We start from the raw sequence: 16,329 nt of genomic DNA, 5'->3' as shown, positions 1-16,329 counted from the left end.
AAAATACAAAAAAATAAGTTGTATGGTCGGATTTCGTTGCCTTTCCAGTTAGAAAAATGGAACCACTACTTTATTTTGACAATTGACAAATACCTCCACAATCACATTCTGCCAATCGCCATTATTCGTTCGTTTGTGAATTTAACAAATACAAAACTACACAGTTATTGATTACTCTCGTGTGATAAACAATGGCGATAGTAGAAGACGAAATTCAGAACGGTTCTGAAGGGGAAAATGAAATTGAAGTTGTGGTTGAAGAAGATGATGGCGACCAGGATCCAGATTCTGATGTAAGCTATTCTGATTTTAATTTACAAAATGATACTTTGTCTGTATTTCAAGCTAATTAGCCGGTTTTCATTTTAATACATGTGATTCTACGTTTTACCAAAGCAAATTATAATTTGTAATTATTAACTCCATTTAAAAATACAAATTGAACCTAATTTTGATATCATAATACAGTGTATCATAATAGAATGTAAACATGTTTTGTATATTTCCTTTCTTTAGTATGTAGCTGTACAAACTTAACTATAAAAATATCTACCTTATTGTAACAACAATAGCATATGTAAAGGGAAGTTTTAAACAAATAAAAAAAAAATTTAATCTTGGTTCATTGTTTTTTTTGTTTTTATTGCACAGATAGGTGGACGAGCTCACAGCCCACCTGGTGTTAAGTGGTTACTGAAGCTCATAGACAACGTAAATGCGCCACCCACCTTGAGATATTAGTTCTAAGGTCTCAGTTTAGTTACAACGAATTGGAATGAAAAAGTAAACTGCTAATAATTGTAGGCACAAATGTCTAGATGTAAATTAAGTTTTGGGTCAATTTAAAGATAACATAATATAAAAGTATTTTCTTCATTTTTCAGAGGTCATAGATATAACTAAAGCTTCTTTTATGATTTAATCTAGCAATTCAAGGACTAAAGCTTAAACTTCACTGGCATTTTCCAAATTTCACTTTCAGCAACAGGATGGACTCAACATATGCACTGTTAAGCCCTGTGTTTCTAAGATATTTGTCTCATTCCTATGTTTCAAATACAATTCAATTACATTTTTCATGGACACACAAGATAAAATTTATCAATAAATAAAATGAGAAATGTATAACTATTAAACAATGTTAAAATATATAGTAAAATAAATTTCTGTGCTTATAATATTGTTATTATAACCCTACAGTTGCTATCAAGAGGGTTGGATGTCCAAAATAAAGTTTTAATATAATCTAGCCAATTGCTTTACAGTCCTGAAAAAAACGTGTTATTGTTATAAAATTTGTAGTTAGCATACAGGGTTGGGATGACACGGTTGCCTTGAATGAAAACACAACCTTTACTGATTAAAAATAAAACCATAAGATTTTAACAAAATAAGAAAATGAAAAGGTATTCAAAGATAATATATTGTTTGTATATGGTCCTCAAGTAATTGATCTTTTTTCTCAAGCAGTGTCCGACTTAATCTCATTAATTGAGTTTGATAACATTTCCCGGCAATGTTTTTTTATTTGTGATCATAATCCCATCAAAATTGACTAGCATTTATTGTTGAAGCCACATATTAATAAATAGCAAGAATTTCATTGTGCACCTAATACATAAGTTTCACAAAATTATAAAGTTTATTATTATCTTCTTAAACGTAATTTACTGAGCTCATTAAATTCTAATTCTAGGAAGTGAAAAATTGGGAATATAGTCATGTGTCTTAATTATTGAAACATAATCGAGTGATAAAAGGAAAACTACCTTAGTAACTAGTTATTTCAAACCTCCAAGGAGTGTGAATATTTAATATAACTTGTGCAATATCCAAGCAAAGTAAAAATTGAAAATGTTTACAATATTCAGAAATAATAAATTTTAGGATGAAATATTGGAGATGGGAGATTGGCAGAGGAAAGTGGCCGAATATGAACACAAAATCACATTACATCCTTTTAATTATGATGATCACATTGAATTGATCCAGACTTTGTGGTAATTATTACATTGAATTTCTTAAATAAGTTTTTTTTTAAATAATTTGTACCTAAAATGTTTTGATCAGAAAGTTTCCTTTAATCAAATTTAATATTACTTCATTTAGAGCAGGGAATCCCAAAGTGTTTCAAATCTTGTTTTTTTTTTATTAAATGTGTGAGTTAGAATTTTATAATTTATAGATATGTATTTGCCAAAAACAAAGCATATCAAATTTTCAGGCGTCTATCGGAACTGGGGCAATGGCGAACGGCGTTTGAAAGATTATGGGAGATGTCAGTTATAAAAGTTGATCATTGGCTCTTGTGGCTTCGAACAGAAGAGAATATTTCACAGTCTGAAGAATTAATTGCCAATTTATTCTATAAGGCAACCTGTGATTGCTACTGTGAGTACATTTAACTTCAGAACATTTAAATTCTAACTGCTTTAAAAACGAAATATTTCAGTGTTTTAGTTATTCTAGCTATTCAAATACCTTTTCTACTTAACCAGATAAAGCTTACCTCACTGTGAGTGGTAACAATTGCTCATGGAAATCACTAATGCGGGGGCAGTGGCCTGGATCTGAATACTTCCTACTGCTGAGGTTGCTTATCAAACAATTTTAAAAATATAAATGCCTTGCAGCGATGTCTATACTGTCAAGATGGAGTTCGTGGGCCCTTTCATTGGATGAAATACCTAAAGTTCGAGCGCAACTTGACGAAGTTTTGCGTCGTGGAGGCTCCGATCCATATTCAGGAAAAGTGTTGTGGGATCTAAAAATTGACTTTGAAAAATCACAACTAAATGAAACATGGTATGTATAGGAGCCATAGCTAGTATGTCGACTGACCTTTATAACCTCAGTAAAAAGCTACAGCTGATCTACAAAAACAAGATCTGTTCAGAAATTAAGAAGTTACAAGTGATTTAATTTCATATAATATACAGAGAATTTACGATTATGTCAACATTAAAGAATAAGATACAGTTTCAACAACAACATTCTTGTTGAGGAAAGACTGGCAGACAGGGATACAGAACCCCTTGCCCAATCCCTAAACAAACTTATAAATGCTTAAAATTTAGACCTTTACTAGGCCACTTTAATACACAAATGGTATTTATTCCTTATTATGCCTATTAAGTGCTTATTGCTGTTGCAGTTTGTGACTTATTTCCAATGACTAAAATAGCTGTTATAAACCAAGTGATCCTTCCGAAATGGCTGCATTCACAGTTCCTTGTCGGTAGATATTGGCGGCGATCAAATTAGGGTATTGTAGGGATTCCATTGATAAAACATATTGAAACTTTCACAGCAAAGAAGATTCGGGTTATAAAGAACAAGAAGACCGTGTGTTGAGGTGTTTAGAGGTGGTGGCATCGCTTCCTATAAGCAGAAATCAGGAGGCCTGGGATCTATTTGAAGATTTTGCTAAAGATATCCGTGAACAGGAGTACATAGAGAAGGTATTTTTTCGTTTATAATACAAATGAGTCGTCTATTATCAAAGGTGGCAATCAAAAAAAATTTATTGATATGTCAATACAGATTGATTTGAATATAATCGTCTCCTTCAAAGAATACGGTTCAAAACCTGCATTAAATAAAGGTTAATAGTTAACCTGTTATTTATCTAAGATGTCGTTCCGAAGAGTTTTGTGACAGCCAATGGAATACAAAGTCAATAATTCGTTTTTCTGATTTACCAATCATTGTCCAAAAGTCAGATTGCCGGCTTTGATAATAGTCGACTCAAATATAGGTTTCATCATCTTAATAGAAAGACTTATGGAATATATTATGTTTGGAATTATTACAGGTGGAACAGCAACATAAGGCAGCTGTGGATTATTTAAAGAAAATTATGCCATATGAAATCAGAACAAAGACCACTCAGTGAGTTCTAGCGAATATTTTTCAACTAGCTTTTGCCCGCGACTCCGTCCGCGTGGAATAGTTACTTTGGCATAATGCTAAATTTTACTCCTACTTTATTTATGTAGAATGTGAAAATATTTTTGAATTATAGAATGTTAAGGAGCTGTTTAACACCCCTATTTTGAAACATTCTTTATTGGTGCTCGACTTGTGTTGGTCTTACCGTGATGTTATATAGCCTTCTTCAATAAATGGACTATCTAACACTGAAAGAATTTTTCAAATCGGACCAGTAGTTCTGAGATTAGCGCGTTCAAAAACAAGCAAACAAACTCTTCAGCTTTATAATATTAGTATCATCATCATCATTCTTTCCTATTACCCTCTGCTGGGGTGTAGGGCTTGAATCAAATTTTTTCATTTATATCGGTCTTGGGCAGTCTGTTCTAGCACCTCCCACGTCATGCCCAAGACCCCTAGCTCCTGCTCCACCGAGCGACGCCAAGTTGTTCTGGGGCGGCCTCTTATAATATTAGTATAGATATAAAAAATATTTTATGTAATTTAATAAAATTGCATAGATTTATTAATCTACAGCCAATCTAATATTCGACGTTCAATAATACTATACAGTGAACTATGCACGTACGTATGTACAGTACTGGCGACCTTGCCCGTGTCATGCGTTAGTATAACATGTGAGCATCCATAAACCTATTTCAGATTGCTTTTTTTTTTATTGCCTAGGTGTGTGGACGAGCCCACCTGGTGTTAAGTGGTTACTGGAACCCATAGACATCTACAATGTAAATGCGCCACGCACCTTGAGATATAAGTTCTAAGATCTTCTTACACTTGGCATAGCATTTTTTACTGGTGGTAGGACCTCTTGTGAGTCCACGCGGGTAGGTACCACCACCCTGCCTATTTCTGCCGTGAAGCAGTAATGCGTTTCGGTTTGAAGGGTGGGGCAGCCGTTGTAACTATACTGAGACCTTAGAACTTGTATCTCAAGGTGGGTGGCGCGTTTACGTTGTAGATGTCTATGGGCTCCAGTAACCACTTAACACCAGGTGGACTGTGAGCTTGTCCATACATCTAAGCAATAAAAAAAAATAGCTTTCAAGAAAACAAAACACAAGTATGAGATGAGACTAAAACTTATATCATTGCATTGTCACAAAACAGCCTTGTCGACTACATCAAAACCGATTGTTTCAGATGTTATATGGCCAATTACAAGGTATACCTTGAGTATATTGATCTTGTGAAGCAGTTGTCTGTAGAAGAGAAGTATGCTGAATGTGATAGCGACGGTCTGCTCAGGGTAAGTCTAATTTAGCTTATGCTAAACTGTTTCCATCACAGAGATTCACATCAGAGAAGTTTACATCAATGTCTATAGGCAAAAGGATACAGAGTGTGGTGCCGCTGAAAATTATTATCTTCACCATTTTTTCTTAACTGGCACCCTAATTCTTAATGTCTGGAGTTGTGAAGTATGACTTATTCCATCTTGGAGTTGTGATAGTTAATATATTAGTGCTAATATTTTATGTCTCAAATCGGTTGGTCGAATTCACGTTGTGATGTCATTGTCATTGGAAGGCCGCTCAACATTATTCGCAATTAATTAAGATTGAAATAAATTAAATTTCATTTATTTACTTAATGTATAAAATCAGAATACAATTTTATATGTGATTGTTATTTAGATATTGCTACTTGATGTGAATTTCATTTACGGTTGAAGCAGTCCGTTTATGGAATGCACTACCCTTGAGCATCAAACAATCGTCCTCGCTGGAAATTTTCAAGTTCAGATTAAAATCGCACTACCTTGCACAATAATATGGCTCCTACGATGTAACTGTACAAGTTGCTACTTATTTTGTATTTACTTGCATATTTTTAGTATTTATTTGTATTTAATCATATGTAAGTCTATCTTATATTGTATTTATTTTGCACATGTGTATATAAGTATATGTTTTTATGCAAGTTTATTAAGATATAGCACCGTCCAGTTTGCTTATTCCTCTCCCTGCAAGGTTGCCTGGAAGAGATCGCTTTCAGCGATAAGGCCGCCAATTTATATCACCGACTATTATTTGTTTTATATGCTTACTCTGTACATGTGGTGTTAAATAAAGAGTTATTATTATTATTTCAACTTAAATATTGCATAATCGAATGTAAATTATTATATATAAATCTATTCTAGATTTTTTTTTATAACGCCATCTTGTTGTGTCTTTAAAGCGGTTAGTTGCCCACAATTAAGAAAAATAGTATTATTATTCGTTAATAGATGTCGGGTAAAGTTGAATATTGAAAACACGAATAAAACAACATTTTCTGAAAATAAATCGTATCTAGATCGATTTATCGTCCCCGAAATCCCCTGTATACTAAATTTTATAAAAATCGTTGGAGCCGTTTCCGAAATTCAGATTATATAAGTATATAATAATATACAAGAATTGCTCGTTTAAAGGTATAAGAAAGAAATATTTTTTCTTCTGGCCACCAATACAGCTCCTGTACGACCGGGCGACGTACGAATGTTTGCTCAATCCGGCCGTGTTCGAGTTGCTGGTCGAGTTCGCGAAGCACACCCAGGTGACGTCATCACGCGCGACGTACTGGCGCGTCCTGGAGCTGTGCACGCGGCGCTGTCCGCAGAAGCACACCTTTTGGACCCTCAAGATGCAGCAGGCTGAACACGAGGAGAAAGACTTCGACGAGGTTCGTCAAATAAATTGGAAACAATTGATCAATGATAGCACCGGTATTATTTTTGTTTACAAGTTGCTTAAACACTTTTTACTGGTGGTAGGACCTCTTGTGAGTCCGCGCGGGTAGGTACCACCGCCCTGCCTGTTTCTGCCGTGAAGCAGTGATGCTTGCTAGGGTCAGTGTTAGCATCACTCCGGTTTGAGCCCCGTGAGCTCACCTACTAGTTAAGGTTACCCTGAAATAGCCTCTCAAGGCTATAAGTTTAGGTAGGCAAAAAAAAAGTAATCGATAAATATAAAAACATAAATGCCACCGCCCATCTTGAGACCGCAAAGAATTTATGCGTATCGGTTCGAGCCATTAAGCAAGCAAGCAAGCAAGAGCTTTGTCCTGTTAAGTAATAAAAAATGCTTGAAAACTAAAAATTAGAGAGAGAGAAGAGAATACACTTTATCGCACACCAAAACACAATTTATATTAAAAAAAACAGTAAAAAAACAGATACATTTGTACAATATGCGGTCTTATCGCTAAAAGCGATCTGTTCCAGACTATCGTTTAATTTACAGAAGTTCTGGAAAATATAAAAATATAGCAGGTATGTTGCGGTGTACTAGAGATAATACATTATTGTAAAAAATATATACATACAATAAACAGATATATACCGTGTTTACATATAATATGAAATAAATTAGCCTGTTTACTAACACATAAAAATAAATTCTTTGGAAATCAGGTGAAGTCGATCTTCGAGACTGCCTTATCGAAAGGTCTGGAATCTTACAAGGAGGCTGAAATGCTATGGTTGAACTATCTCGAGTACGTGCGCCGCAACACGAAGTTCAGTGACGACGATCAGATTGAGCGGTTGAGGCGCACATTCAGACTGGCCTGGGACTCGCTCGCTGAGGTAACCAATGAAATCTGAAAAGTTTGCACGTAGATAATTTTTGCATGTTTTTTTACTGGTGGTAGGACCTCTTGTGAGTTCGCACGGGTGAATGCGACCACTCTGCCTATTTCAGCCGTGAAGCAGTAATGCGTTTCGGTTTGAAGGGTGGGGCAGCCGTTGTAACTATACTTGAGACCTTAGAACTTAACTCGAGGTGGGTGGCGCATTTACGTTGTAGATGTCTATGGGCTCAAGTAACCACTTAACACCAGGTGGGCTGTGAGCTCGTCCACCCACCTAAGCTATAAAATAAAAGATAATTTAACTCGTTGCGTTTCATTCAAAAATTTGTATTTCTACACAAGTGTCTGTTGTCTGTGGTAAAAGTTTGTGGATCTATTGTTGTTTTTCTTTTTTTTTCTACTTTTCTACTTGTTCGCTTCGTATTTGAGAAACTACAGTTTTTATATGTTTGAATTTTATCATTTATTTTAAGAGTACTTAAATTTCAATTAGAACATATTTGGGATTCTGTTGATTCAACACATTACTAATTTTCTCATTCTCATTAAATCTATACAGTCGTGAGGCAACTCAATAAAAAATTGGCCTTTTAAATAGAGTTACGTATATTCGTTGTTCAATTATGTTTTTTTTTTTGAAGATTGAAGAGAACTTCCTTAATGCAGGCGTCCATAGCAAATGATCTCCTATTTTAGATATACGTATTTAACTTCATTGAATTTTTCCGGTTTCATAGGCATGGGGCGATGAAGCGAATGATTGTGAGATACCATTGTATTGGGCGAGAATTGAATACAAATTCTTGAATTCACCAAAACGAGGGAAAGAGATCTTTGAAGAATTATTCAGTAAGTTGTTTATTTACAGAAATTGAACTGCGATAATGATTTTAATTTAAAATTACTTGGGCTTGCTTTTCATCTTCCTTTGCTTTTTTTTCGCCTCAAAAAAAAAAGTGACATCTACATTTCAAGGGCTGTCTTGTATAACGAGCAGACGAGAAATTACATAATATTATATTATAAACTTATATTAAAAACATAGTAGCTACTGTAGTCCACCAACACAAACAAATATCTATCCTGCTGACTTTAAACATGATAGTCATTATTTTGTATACCAGTTATCCGCCGTTCCATTGAAAAAGTATAATGTTCGATTTTATCCTAAGCTAGTAAATTATTCAAAAACGATAAATAGATATACTGGCCGGTAAAAATAGATTAAATTAACTCCATAAAACTAAGTATATGAAGAAAGTTTCAATCACCTCACTGAATAGACAATAACAATAAACCAATCGATAATAATAATTGAAAATTAATTATCTTTTTTAGAATATGGCTTCAATAAAACCATGTCCAAGTACTGGGAAGCTTTGATACAGTTAGAAAGTAGCCGGTCTCCTCCGCTGTCCGAGTTCAAGTTCCGGGATCTGCTGAGACGCGCGTTGAGATCGGTCACCGACTACCCCCCGGCCATAGCGCGCCTCTGGACTGATTACGAACGAGACTACGGGAAGCTGGACACCAGTAAGGAGTGTCAAGAAACTTGTGAGGTTCGTAGTGTCATTGTTTTTTTTTTCTACCTAAGCTGATGGCCTTGACTTCTTGAGAGACCATATCGGCGTCACGGGGCTCAAACCTGACGTTGCTAACACGTTTCCTTGCGTCGATCATCCTCAATGCTGAGGATCGTGGCCTCATGAGTCTTTCTTAAGATAATACACATGGTGGGCTCCCGTGTTATTCTACGGCAGTGCTTTTGGATGAGATTTAGTTCGAGGCCGCTGAAGTCTTATTTGGGTCCGGCTATTTAACCGCCGCCAGACATTCGGTGTTGACTATTTCACGGCGGAAAGGTCCAACTCCAACTCAACCCTCTTATTTTCATATCTGGACTTGGCTTTCATATCCGGCATTGGCAGAGTAGTTTACAAGGTCGGATAATTGGATGTTGCCTCAGCGTTACGAGGGATTTTGGAACATTATTGTACATATCCTTGCTAGGAATAAGCTTAAAAAATCTAATTACAAGTCTGAAGAAGCTATATTGATTTACCATAGCAACGATAACCTCAGAGGTCCTGTCTCAATCATATTTGTGAAATTAAATTTATTTATTTATTGATATATTTTATATTATTATTATTACACAGGGTATTGTATATTGAAGATAATTCAGATGATTTAGCTAAAGAATGGTAATTAAAAGTTATTTTAAAATTAATTTTTCAGTTAAAAATACGGGAGTGGAGGAAGAATTATCAAGCTTTGAAGGAAAATATGACCAACAAAAACGATACTGATAAAACAAATGATAATAAAAAAGGAAAATCAGCCAACAAAAACAAAAAACTCGAAAACAAACAGAAAGGTAAAAGGAAATTGAATGGCGGTAGTGATGAAGCTAGTGACGTAAAGAGAAAAAGAGACGGAGATCAAGAATTGCCCGTGAAAGAAAAGGACGGAGGTAGTTCTGGAGTCAAGCGGGCACATACTGAAGAAGAGACTGAATGTATGTGATCATTTTTTTTTAAATTTTTGTTCACTGTTCAATTGAACAATGCAGGTGTTTATCACTAGTTGGTGAAAGCTCATTCCCGATCCAGCGTACAGAATGGAAAGCAGTCGACGTCGCCCAAAACACGTCATTTCGGATCCTCCCGATCCACTAACGGTGCTTTTAGGTACCTCAAGAATCGGTTATCGTTCTCGTCGAACCCGTCGCTTGCCATCAAGGGCTCGGCGAGTAAATTAACCCACAGACACAGCCCGTAGAGTTCCTCGCCGGATCTTCTCAGTGGGTCGCGTTTCAGATCCGGTGGTAGATTCTGCGAAGCACGGCTCTTGCTAGGGTTAGCAACGTCGTCAGGTTTGAGCGCCGTGAGCTCATCTACTAGTTAAGGTTACGCTGAAATAGCCTCTCAAGGCTATAAGCTTTGGTAGGAAAAAAAAGGTGAAAGCTTACCTCATGATGACTCTCATGAACACTTCATGATACATACGGTATAAAGTACACAGAAGACCGTAGTCTAATGTAGCTAATTATTTATGTACAATTTTTTGTTTATTTTTTCAGTAACTGAGAATAAAAAACAGCGCGTAGAGGCAGCCGGTACAGCGCAGTCTGCGAGCACAGAGGCCTGCACATTGTTCGTCAGTAATCTAGACTTTAAGTACGTTGGATTTAAGTTTAATTTGTTTTGAAATGAACTTTTATGAACAGATTCACTAGTTAACCACGTTTGCATCTCTTGTGTCCAGAATTGACGTAGATTTAAAAGCTCTAAAATATTTGTTAGGAACCCTGACTGTTTTTTTTTTTTTATTGCTTAGGTAGGTGGACGAGCTCACAGTCCAGCTGGTGTTCAGTGGTTACTGGAGCCCATAGACTTCTACAACGAAGATGCGCCACCCAACTTGAGATATAAGTTCTAAGGTCTCAGTATAGTTACTCTGCGAAGCAGCATGAGTTCCGGTTTGGAGCATAGAGCAGCCGCTGTACTATAAAATTGAAACTTAGACCTCATGTTCCAAGACCAGATTCGGTTTTTTGGGCTCCAGGAATCGCGTAACACCAGGTCCGCTGAGCTACTTAACTTAAAAAACTCTTTAATAGTGTATAGTTTTAAATAACGTCGGTACTAAATCGATGCGATAAAAATGAAACTCGAAAAGCAATACAGCAAGACGAACACATACATATATTTATATCCTTACTTTTTTGGCCTTTAATCTACGAGAGAATGAGATAGAACACATCTGAAGGTTTTTTTTAATTGCCCGTGTAGGCAGACGAGCACACGGCCCACCTGATGGTGAGTGGTTACCGTCGCCCATGGACTTCAGCAATGCCAGGGGCAGAGCCAAGCCGCTGCCTACCGAAAACTTGTAATGCATTTGTACTGCACATATATATGTTTTTTATTTAAGAAATTAAAGAAGTATGCGTTTTAAAAACAAAAATTTAATTTCAGAGTCGATGAAGATAAATTACGACAGGAATTATCGAAGTACGGTGACATCGTCGAAATGCGGCTCAGATCAGGAGTGAAATCGTTTGGCGGCTCTATTTGCTACTGTCAATACAAGACAGCGGTGCGTTATTTTAGTATCATACTACACGCATCCAGAGTGTTTGCTACACAATTTAGGACAAAACGAAGTCAATTAATGAAATATCACCAGTGATTCGATGTTTAATTGAAATACATCGATACCGGTGGTAGGGCGTCTTGTCAGTCCGCACGGGTAGGTACCAACACCCTGCCTATTTCTGCCGTGAAGCAGTAATGCGTTTCAGTTTGTACTGTAAAAACTGAGACCTTAGAACTCTTGCCTCAATGGGGGCGGCGGCATTTACGTTATAGATGTCTATGAACTCCGGTAACCACTTAACACTTGGTGGGCCGTGAACTCGTCCATCCGTGTAAGGAAAAAAGTTATAAAAAAATACATCGATTTCAAAGTATCGATTATTCATAAACTTCATTTTGATTTCTCTTCAATCTTCCCGCCATGCGTTAGTACGTGTTGAGAGCAGGTACAGCGGTTCTCCCTATTTCTGCCGCGAATCGATCACGTGCTTTAAAGATCGAAGCGGCAGTTTGTACAAATCGATAGAGATGAACTAACGCATCGATCCTCAGTTTCGCAGCACTACAATCCGAAATGTTTTATTTAACAGACTTTTTGGCGGGAACGCGAGGACTGAAGTTGTGTGATTTGTTTTATTTTGTCTATTTAGTGTTTCTTCAGTTTTAAATGTGAAATAACGGTGGTTTATTAACTGTTTAATATCTGTGAAAGAACACAAATGTGGGAAAATGAAACAAATCCGCTGGACGTAACTTCTCGAGATCCTCCAAAAAGTCCACAGAAAAAAACTCAGTAAATGACCACCATTTTACTGAGATTATATTATATTTCATCCCATATCATCTCATCTCATTTCATTTCATTTCATTTCAACCCAGTTGATTAATGTCTCAAATTAATCATCTTCATTTCATTTCACTCCATCTTATCATTTTTCATAAAAATAAGAATATAAATTAAAATAAGACACGACCTAAAGGTCTTAGATACCAGGTCATAAAATCTCTTAAAAAACAAAATTTATTCAACAGGACTCAGTGGAGGAGGCTCTGAAGCACGATCGAACTCCTTTAGACGGAAGACCGATGTTCTTGTCTCGATACTCGGCCGATAAATCTAAGGCGACCTTCAAATACGCTACCACGATGGAGAAGAACAAGTTATTCGTGACGGGCCTGCCTTACTCGCGCTGCAATAAGGAGTGTTTGACCGAAATATTCGAGAAGTACGGCAAACTGAAAGACATCCGGGTGGTCACTTTCAAGTGAGTACACATCATCGTTTAATATAGTTTGGGAGGCTTAAACGACAAAGGCAAGATCTTCCACCGAGCGGGTGATATTTGCTCAGTAGACCGACGGTCCGAATGTTGTTGTTCGGAACTTGTATATATGCGAGCTTATCTTGAAAATGTCGTAAGCGAGATTCAGGCATCTGTCAAATATCTTGTGTTGTATGATGGTTATCCGCCACACATAGTGCTCTCTCTGTCTAGCACGAACCTAAAACGATTAGTGTCACGAAAGGAGTTTATCGATATTTTCTTTAGTCTACTTATGCTGATAACCTTGTGAGGCTATTTCAGCTTTACCCTAGCGTGTAGGTGAGCTCGCGAGGGCTCAAACCGGAGATGTTGTTAACACTGGCCCTAGCAAGAGCAGTGCTTCGCAGAATCTACCATCGGATCGGAAACGCGACCCACTGAAAAGATCCGGCGAGTAACTTAGTGGGCTAATTTACTCGTCGATCCCTTCGTCGCATGCGACGGGTTCGACAAGAACGATTGCCGGTGCTTGAGGTACCTAAAAGCACCTTTAATGGACGTCAACTGGGTATTGTTTACAACAATTTAATTAGCGTTGATTTACAAAATAAATCCATAAGGCACTTGTTTTACTTCTCTACTTGAGAGGCATGTTCATGAACCCTCGAGCTTCTGGTGTTAAAACGGTCAAACCGAAGACACCAGGAAGTCAGAGACCTCGCTCGCTTTAAAATACAATTTTTTTTATTTTTTTTATTTAACAAAAGAACTACCGCCAATTCACAAAAACTAGCCTCCGTCCTGAGAAGAAATGGCAAGAAACTCAGCAGACATGTCTTTGCTTTTTTTTAATATTAGGTAAAAAAAAATTTAAATATTCATTTGAGGTCGTATTTACAATACACAGCTTGTTAATGAAACGACAATGATTCCAGGGACGGGAAACCGAAAGGCTTGGCGTACGTCAATTACGAGGACGAAGATTCCGCGGCCAGAGCCATAGCGGCGACGAACGGCACGACGGTGGGGGACAGGAAAATAGAGGTCGCGATCAGCCAGCCCCCGCCCCGCGCCGCCCGCCCGCCCCCCGCCAGCCGCCCGCCCGCCGCCGGCATGTGAGCACGCACTCTTGTCACTTATGGTCATTTCGCGAAAGCGGCACAACACTGATGGAAGTTAAAAAAATATTCAACATGATCGTTGAATTCATATTGAAATAATTAAAATTTTGTACGCAAACTATAGGTGAACTATAATGAAATCTTTTGTAATTCCTTTGTTAAAGGCGGCGGACGCAGCTAAGCTTCCTTCCTCGAGTTTTGCAGCAAGCCTCAACGAGCAAGGAGTCTTCGACAAACAGCCACGCCAACGGCACCGAGAAGCGACCTTTATCTAATAGTGACTTTAAAAAAATGATTGCGTCATCTTCTTCTTCTCACGACAATTGAATCATAACATCACATTATTTTTAGGATTCATTTAAGTAATAAAAACATTCTCAATAATATCTTAATCTTAATTAAATTCTATCCTCGGTTTCAGCTTTAGTATACATTAAAATTGGATTCAAAAGTTTAAAATGAATCTATTTCACGGTCCGTCTGATGTTTTAAAGTTACGTAACCGCACGTGAATTACGTGACGCAATTACAGTGAATGCGATTTGTTTTTTGTAGATATTTTGCTTGCGGCTCACGTATATATGAGAATTAAAAGAGGGACAGACTAAATCGAATGTTATCTTTGATAATGTGTGATAGAAGTTTGAATGATCGATAAAGGTGATTTACATTTGCGTTTTCTGATTAAGTGAATGTACATACATATATATCTATGAAAAATATTATAAATGTCGCATGCATTCTACGTCTCTCTGTGCTTCATTGTAAAATGATCGATTTACGATATTACGTCGATGTATTTAAAAATACATTGACGTAATATCGAAGTCTGTCCCTAAATCGGCTTATAAATATAAAAAAAGACTGTTGTGTTATTTTTGTTAAAACGATATTATCGTTGATTTGTGAATTGCAGGTCAAATGCAGTAGGCGAAAGTAGAAAACTATTTAAATTAAAATGTTTACTCAACTGAAGATGTGACTGTCGTTGTCTCGTCTCAGTGAAATCTATTAATGTAAGTTAGTGTTAATATGTGAGTGTATTCGAAGAAAGTGAATAAAGTACTTGTTTTATTATTAGACAGTTTTATTTCAGTGAGTATTTGGGTGCTTGATTATAACAATTACTTGGTTTTTGCTGTTGATATGCAAAAGCTTGCTGTTCTACGCATCTAGTGCTTTAATTAATATTGTTTGTCTTTATCTAACTACACGGGTCAACACCAAATTTGACTTTGATTGCAAAGCGTAAAAAAATACATGGCATGAAACAGTTTGCTTTTGAAATTTAATAAATTGACCATACATGAAACAAAATGCATCAGCTACATAAATACGATTTTTACACTTTTGTGACATTTAAGTTTTTCTGGGCTTGTACAAAATACCTGATAGTTGTTTATGTTCATAGCGCGGTTTTTTTAAAGTATTAAAATTAATTAAAATTTATTAAAAAATGAAACATGATTATTATTATTACTATAACTGTCACAAAAGCAAACTTTATACCAAAAAAAGGTATTTTATTTTCCGTTTTTGTGAATAACTAACCGGAAAAACCTAGTATAAACGTTAGGACAAAGAACGAATTTTTTTTTGTAGAGTTGTGTAATTCTTGGTGTATTTCTGTAACTGACCTAAATATATGACAAGGATTTTACTGTTTTGTTGTTTGAGTGCGACCTGTGCTTAGTGCGTGTTTCTTAACGTTCTCGATAGCGTAAAAGTTAACTCAAATTTGTATGCAGTTGGAACATGACTCTAGCAGAAAACGTGAGCAAACGTTCCAACTCCATACAAATTGAGACCGTCAGCGCAAAAGTGACCTAAGCTTACCATAGTTAGTATAGAGGCAATTAGGTTTGAATTTTCAAGAATTTGAATTTGAGTAGGCAAAAAAACAATACGCGCAAAATAATGTTTACAATGCTATCTGTTATTTATGGGTGAGAAACTATGGATAGGCCGATTTTGCATCAAAATTTATTATATTTTAAATAAATTTCAATACACGTGACATAAGCTTGAATATATCATATTGTGGGTTAGGTCACTTTTGCGCTGATGGCCTCAATCAGAGTTAACTTTACGCTATCGAGAAAAACTTGCACTAAGCACACTGGTTAGTATAGAATTTGACCCGATAGGTTAAGCTGCGACAAGATCTGGATTCTTTTTCATGTTTCAAAGCAGCAAAAAAAATGTGAGCCGTCACGGGACGCCTGGTAGATGTGAAACATCGACATTATTTTGTAAAAGTATTATGCAGAAAAGAACAGATAGTGATAGGAACTAAATATGTCATAATGATAA

General features: G+C 36.4%; 1 protein-coding gene across 1 annotated transcript; it reads left to right on the top strand.

Annotated features, from left to right (window-relative positions):
• Positions 1-89: 89 nt before the first annotated feature.
• On the top strand, positions 90-15,093 carry Rnp4F (RNA-binding protein 4F). The gene is made up of 17 exons (XM_028179464.2): positions 90-293; positions 1,888-2,000; positions 2,225-2,391; positions 2,634-2,805; positions 3,311-3,461; positions 3,815-3,891; positions 5,095-5,200; positions 6,412-6,621; positions 7,352-7,525; positions 8,268-8,379; positions 8,869-9,089; positions 9,769-10,048; positions 10,613-10,709; positions 11,511-11,631; positions 12,663-12,895; positions 13,831-14,010; positions 14,181-15,093. The coding sequence occupies exons 1-17, from the start codon at positions 192-194 to the stop codon at positions 14,341-14,343; spliced, it is 2,679 nt and encodes an 892-aa protein (XP_028035265.2). The 5' UTR covers positions 90-191; the 3' UTR covers positions 14,344-15,093.
• Positions 15,094-16,329: the final 1,236 nt, after the last annotated feature.

This window comes from Bombyx mandarina, chromosome 16, assembly GCF_030267445.1.
Source record: "Bombyx mandarina strain Sakado chromosome 16, ASM3026744v2".
Lineage (NCBI taxonomy): Eukaryota > Metazoa > Arthropoda > Insecta > Lepidoptera > Bombycidae > Bombyx > Bombyx mandarina.
Note: the sequence above shows the minus strand (reverse complement) of the source record. Positions and strands in the feature narration are given on the sequence as shown.

Coding starts and splice junctions, on each gene's coding strand:
- Rnp4F (XM_028179464.2), top strand. CDS start 192: ATGGCGATAGTAGAAGACGAAATTCAGAACGGTTCTGAAGGGGAAAAT. Junction 2,806..3,310: donor TCACAACTAAATGAAACATG/GTATGTATAGGA, acceptor AAACTTTCACAG/CAAAGAAGATTCGGGTTATA. Junction 8,380..8,868: donor GATCTTTGAAGAATTATTCA/GTAAGTTGTTTA, acceptor TATCTTTTTTAG/AATATGGCTTCAATAAAACC.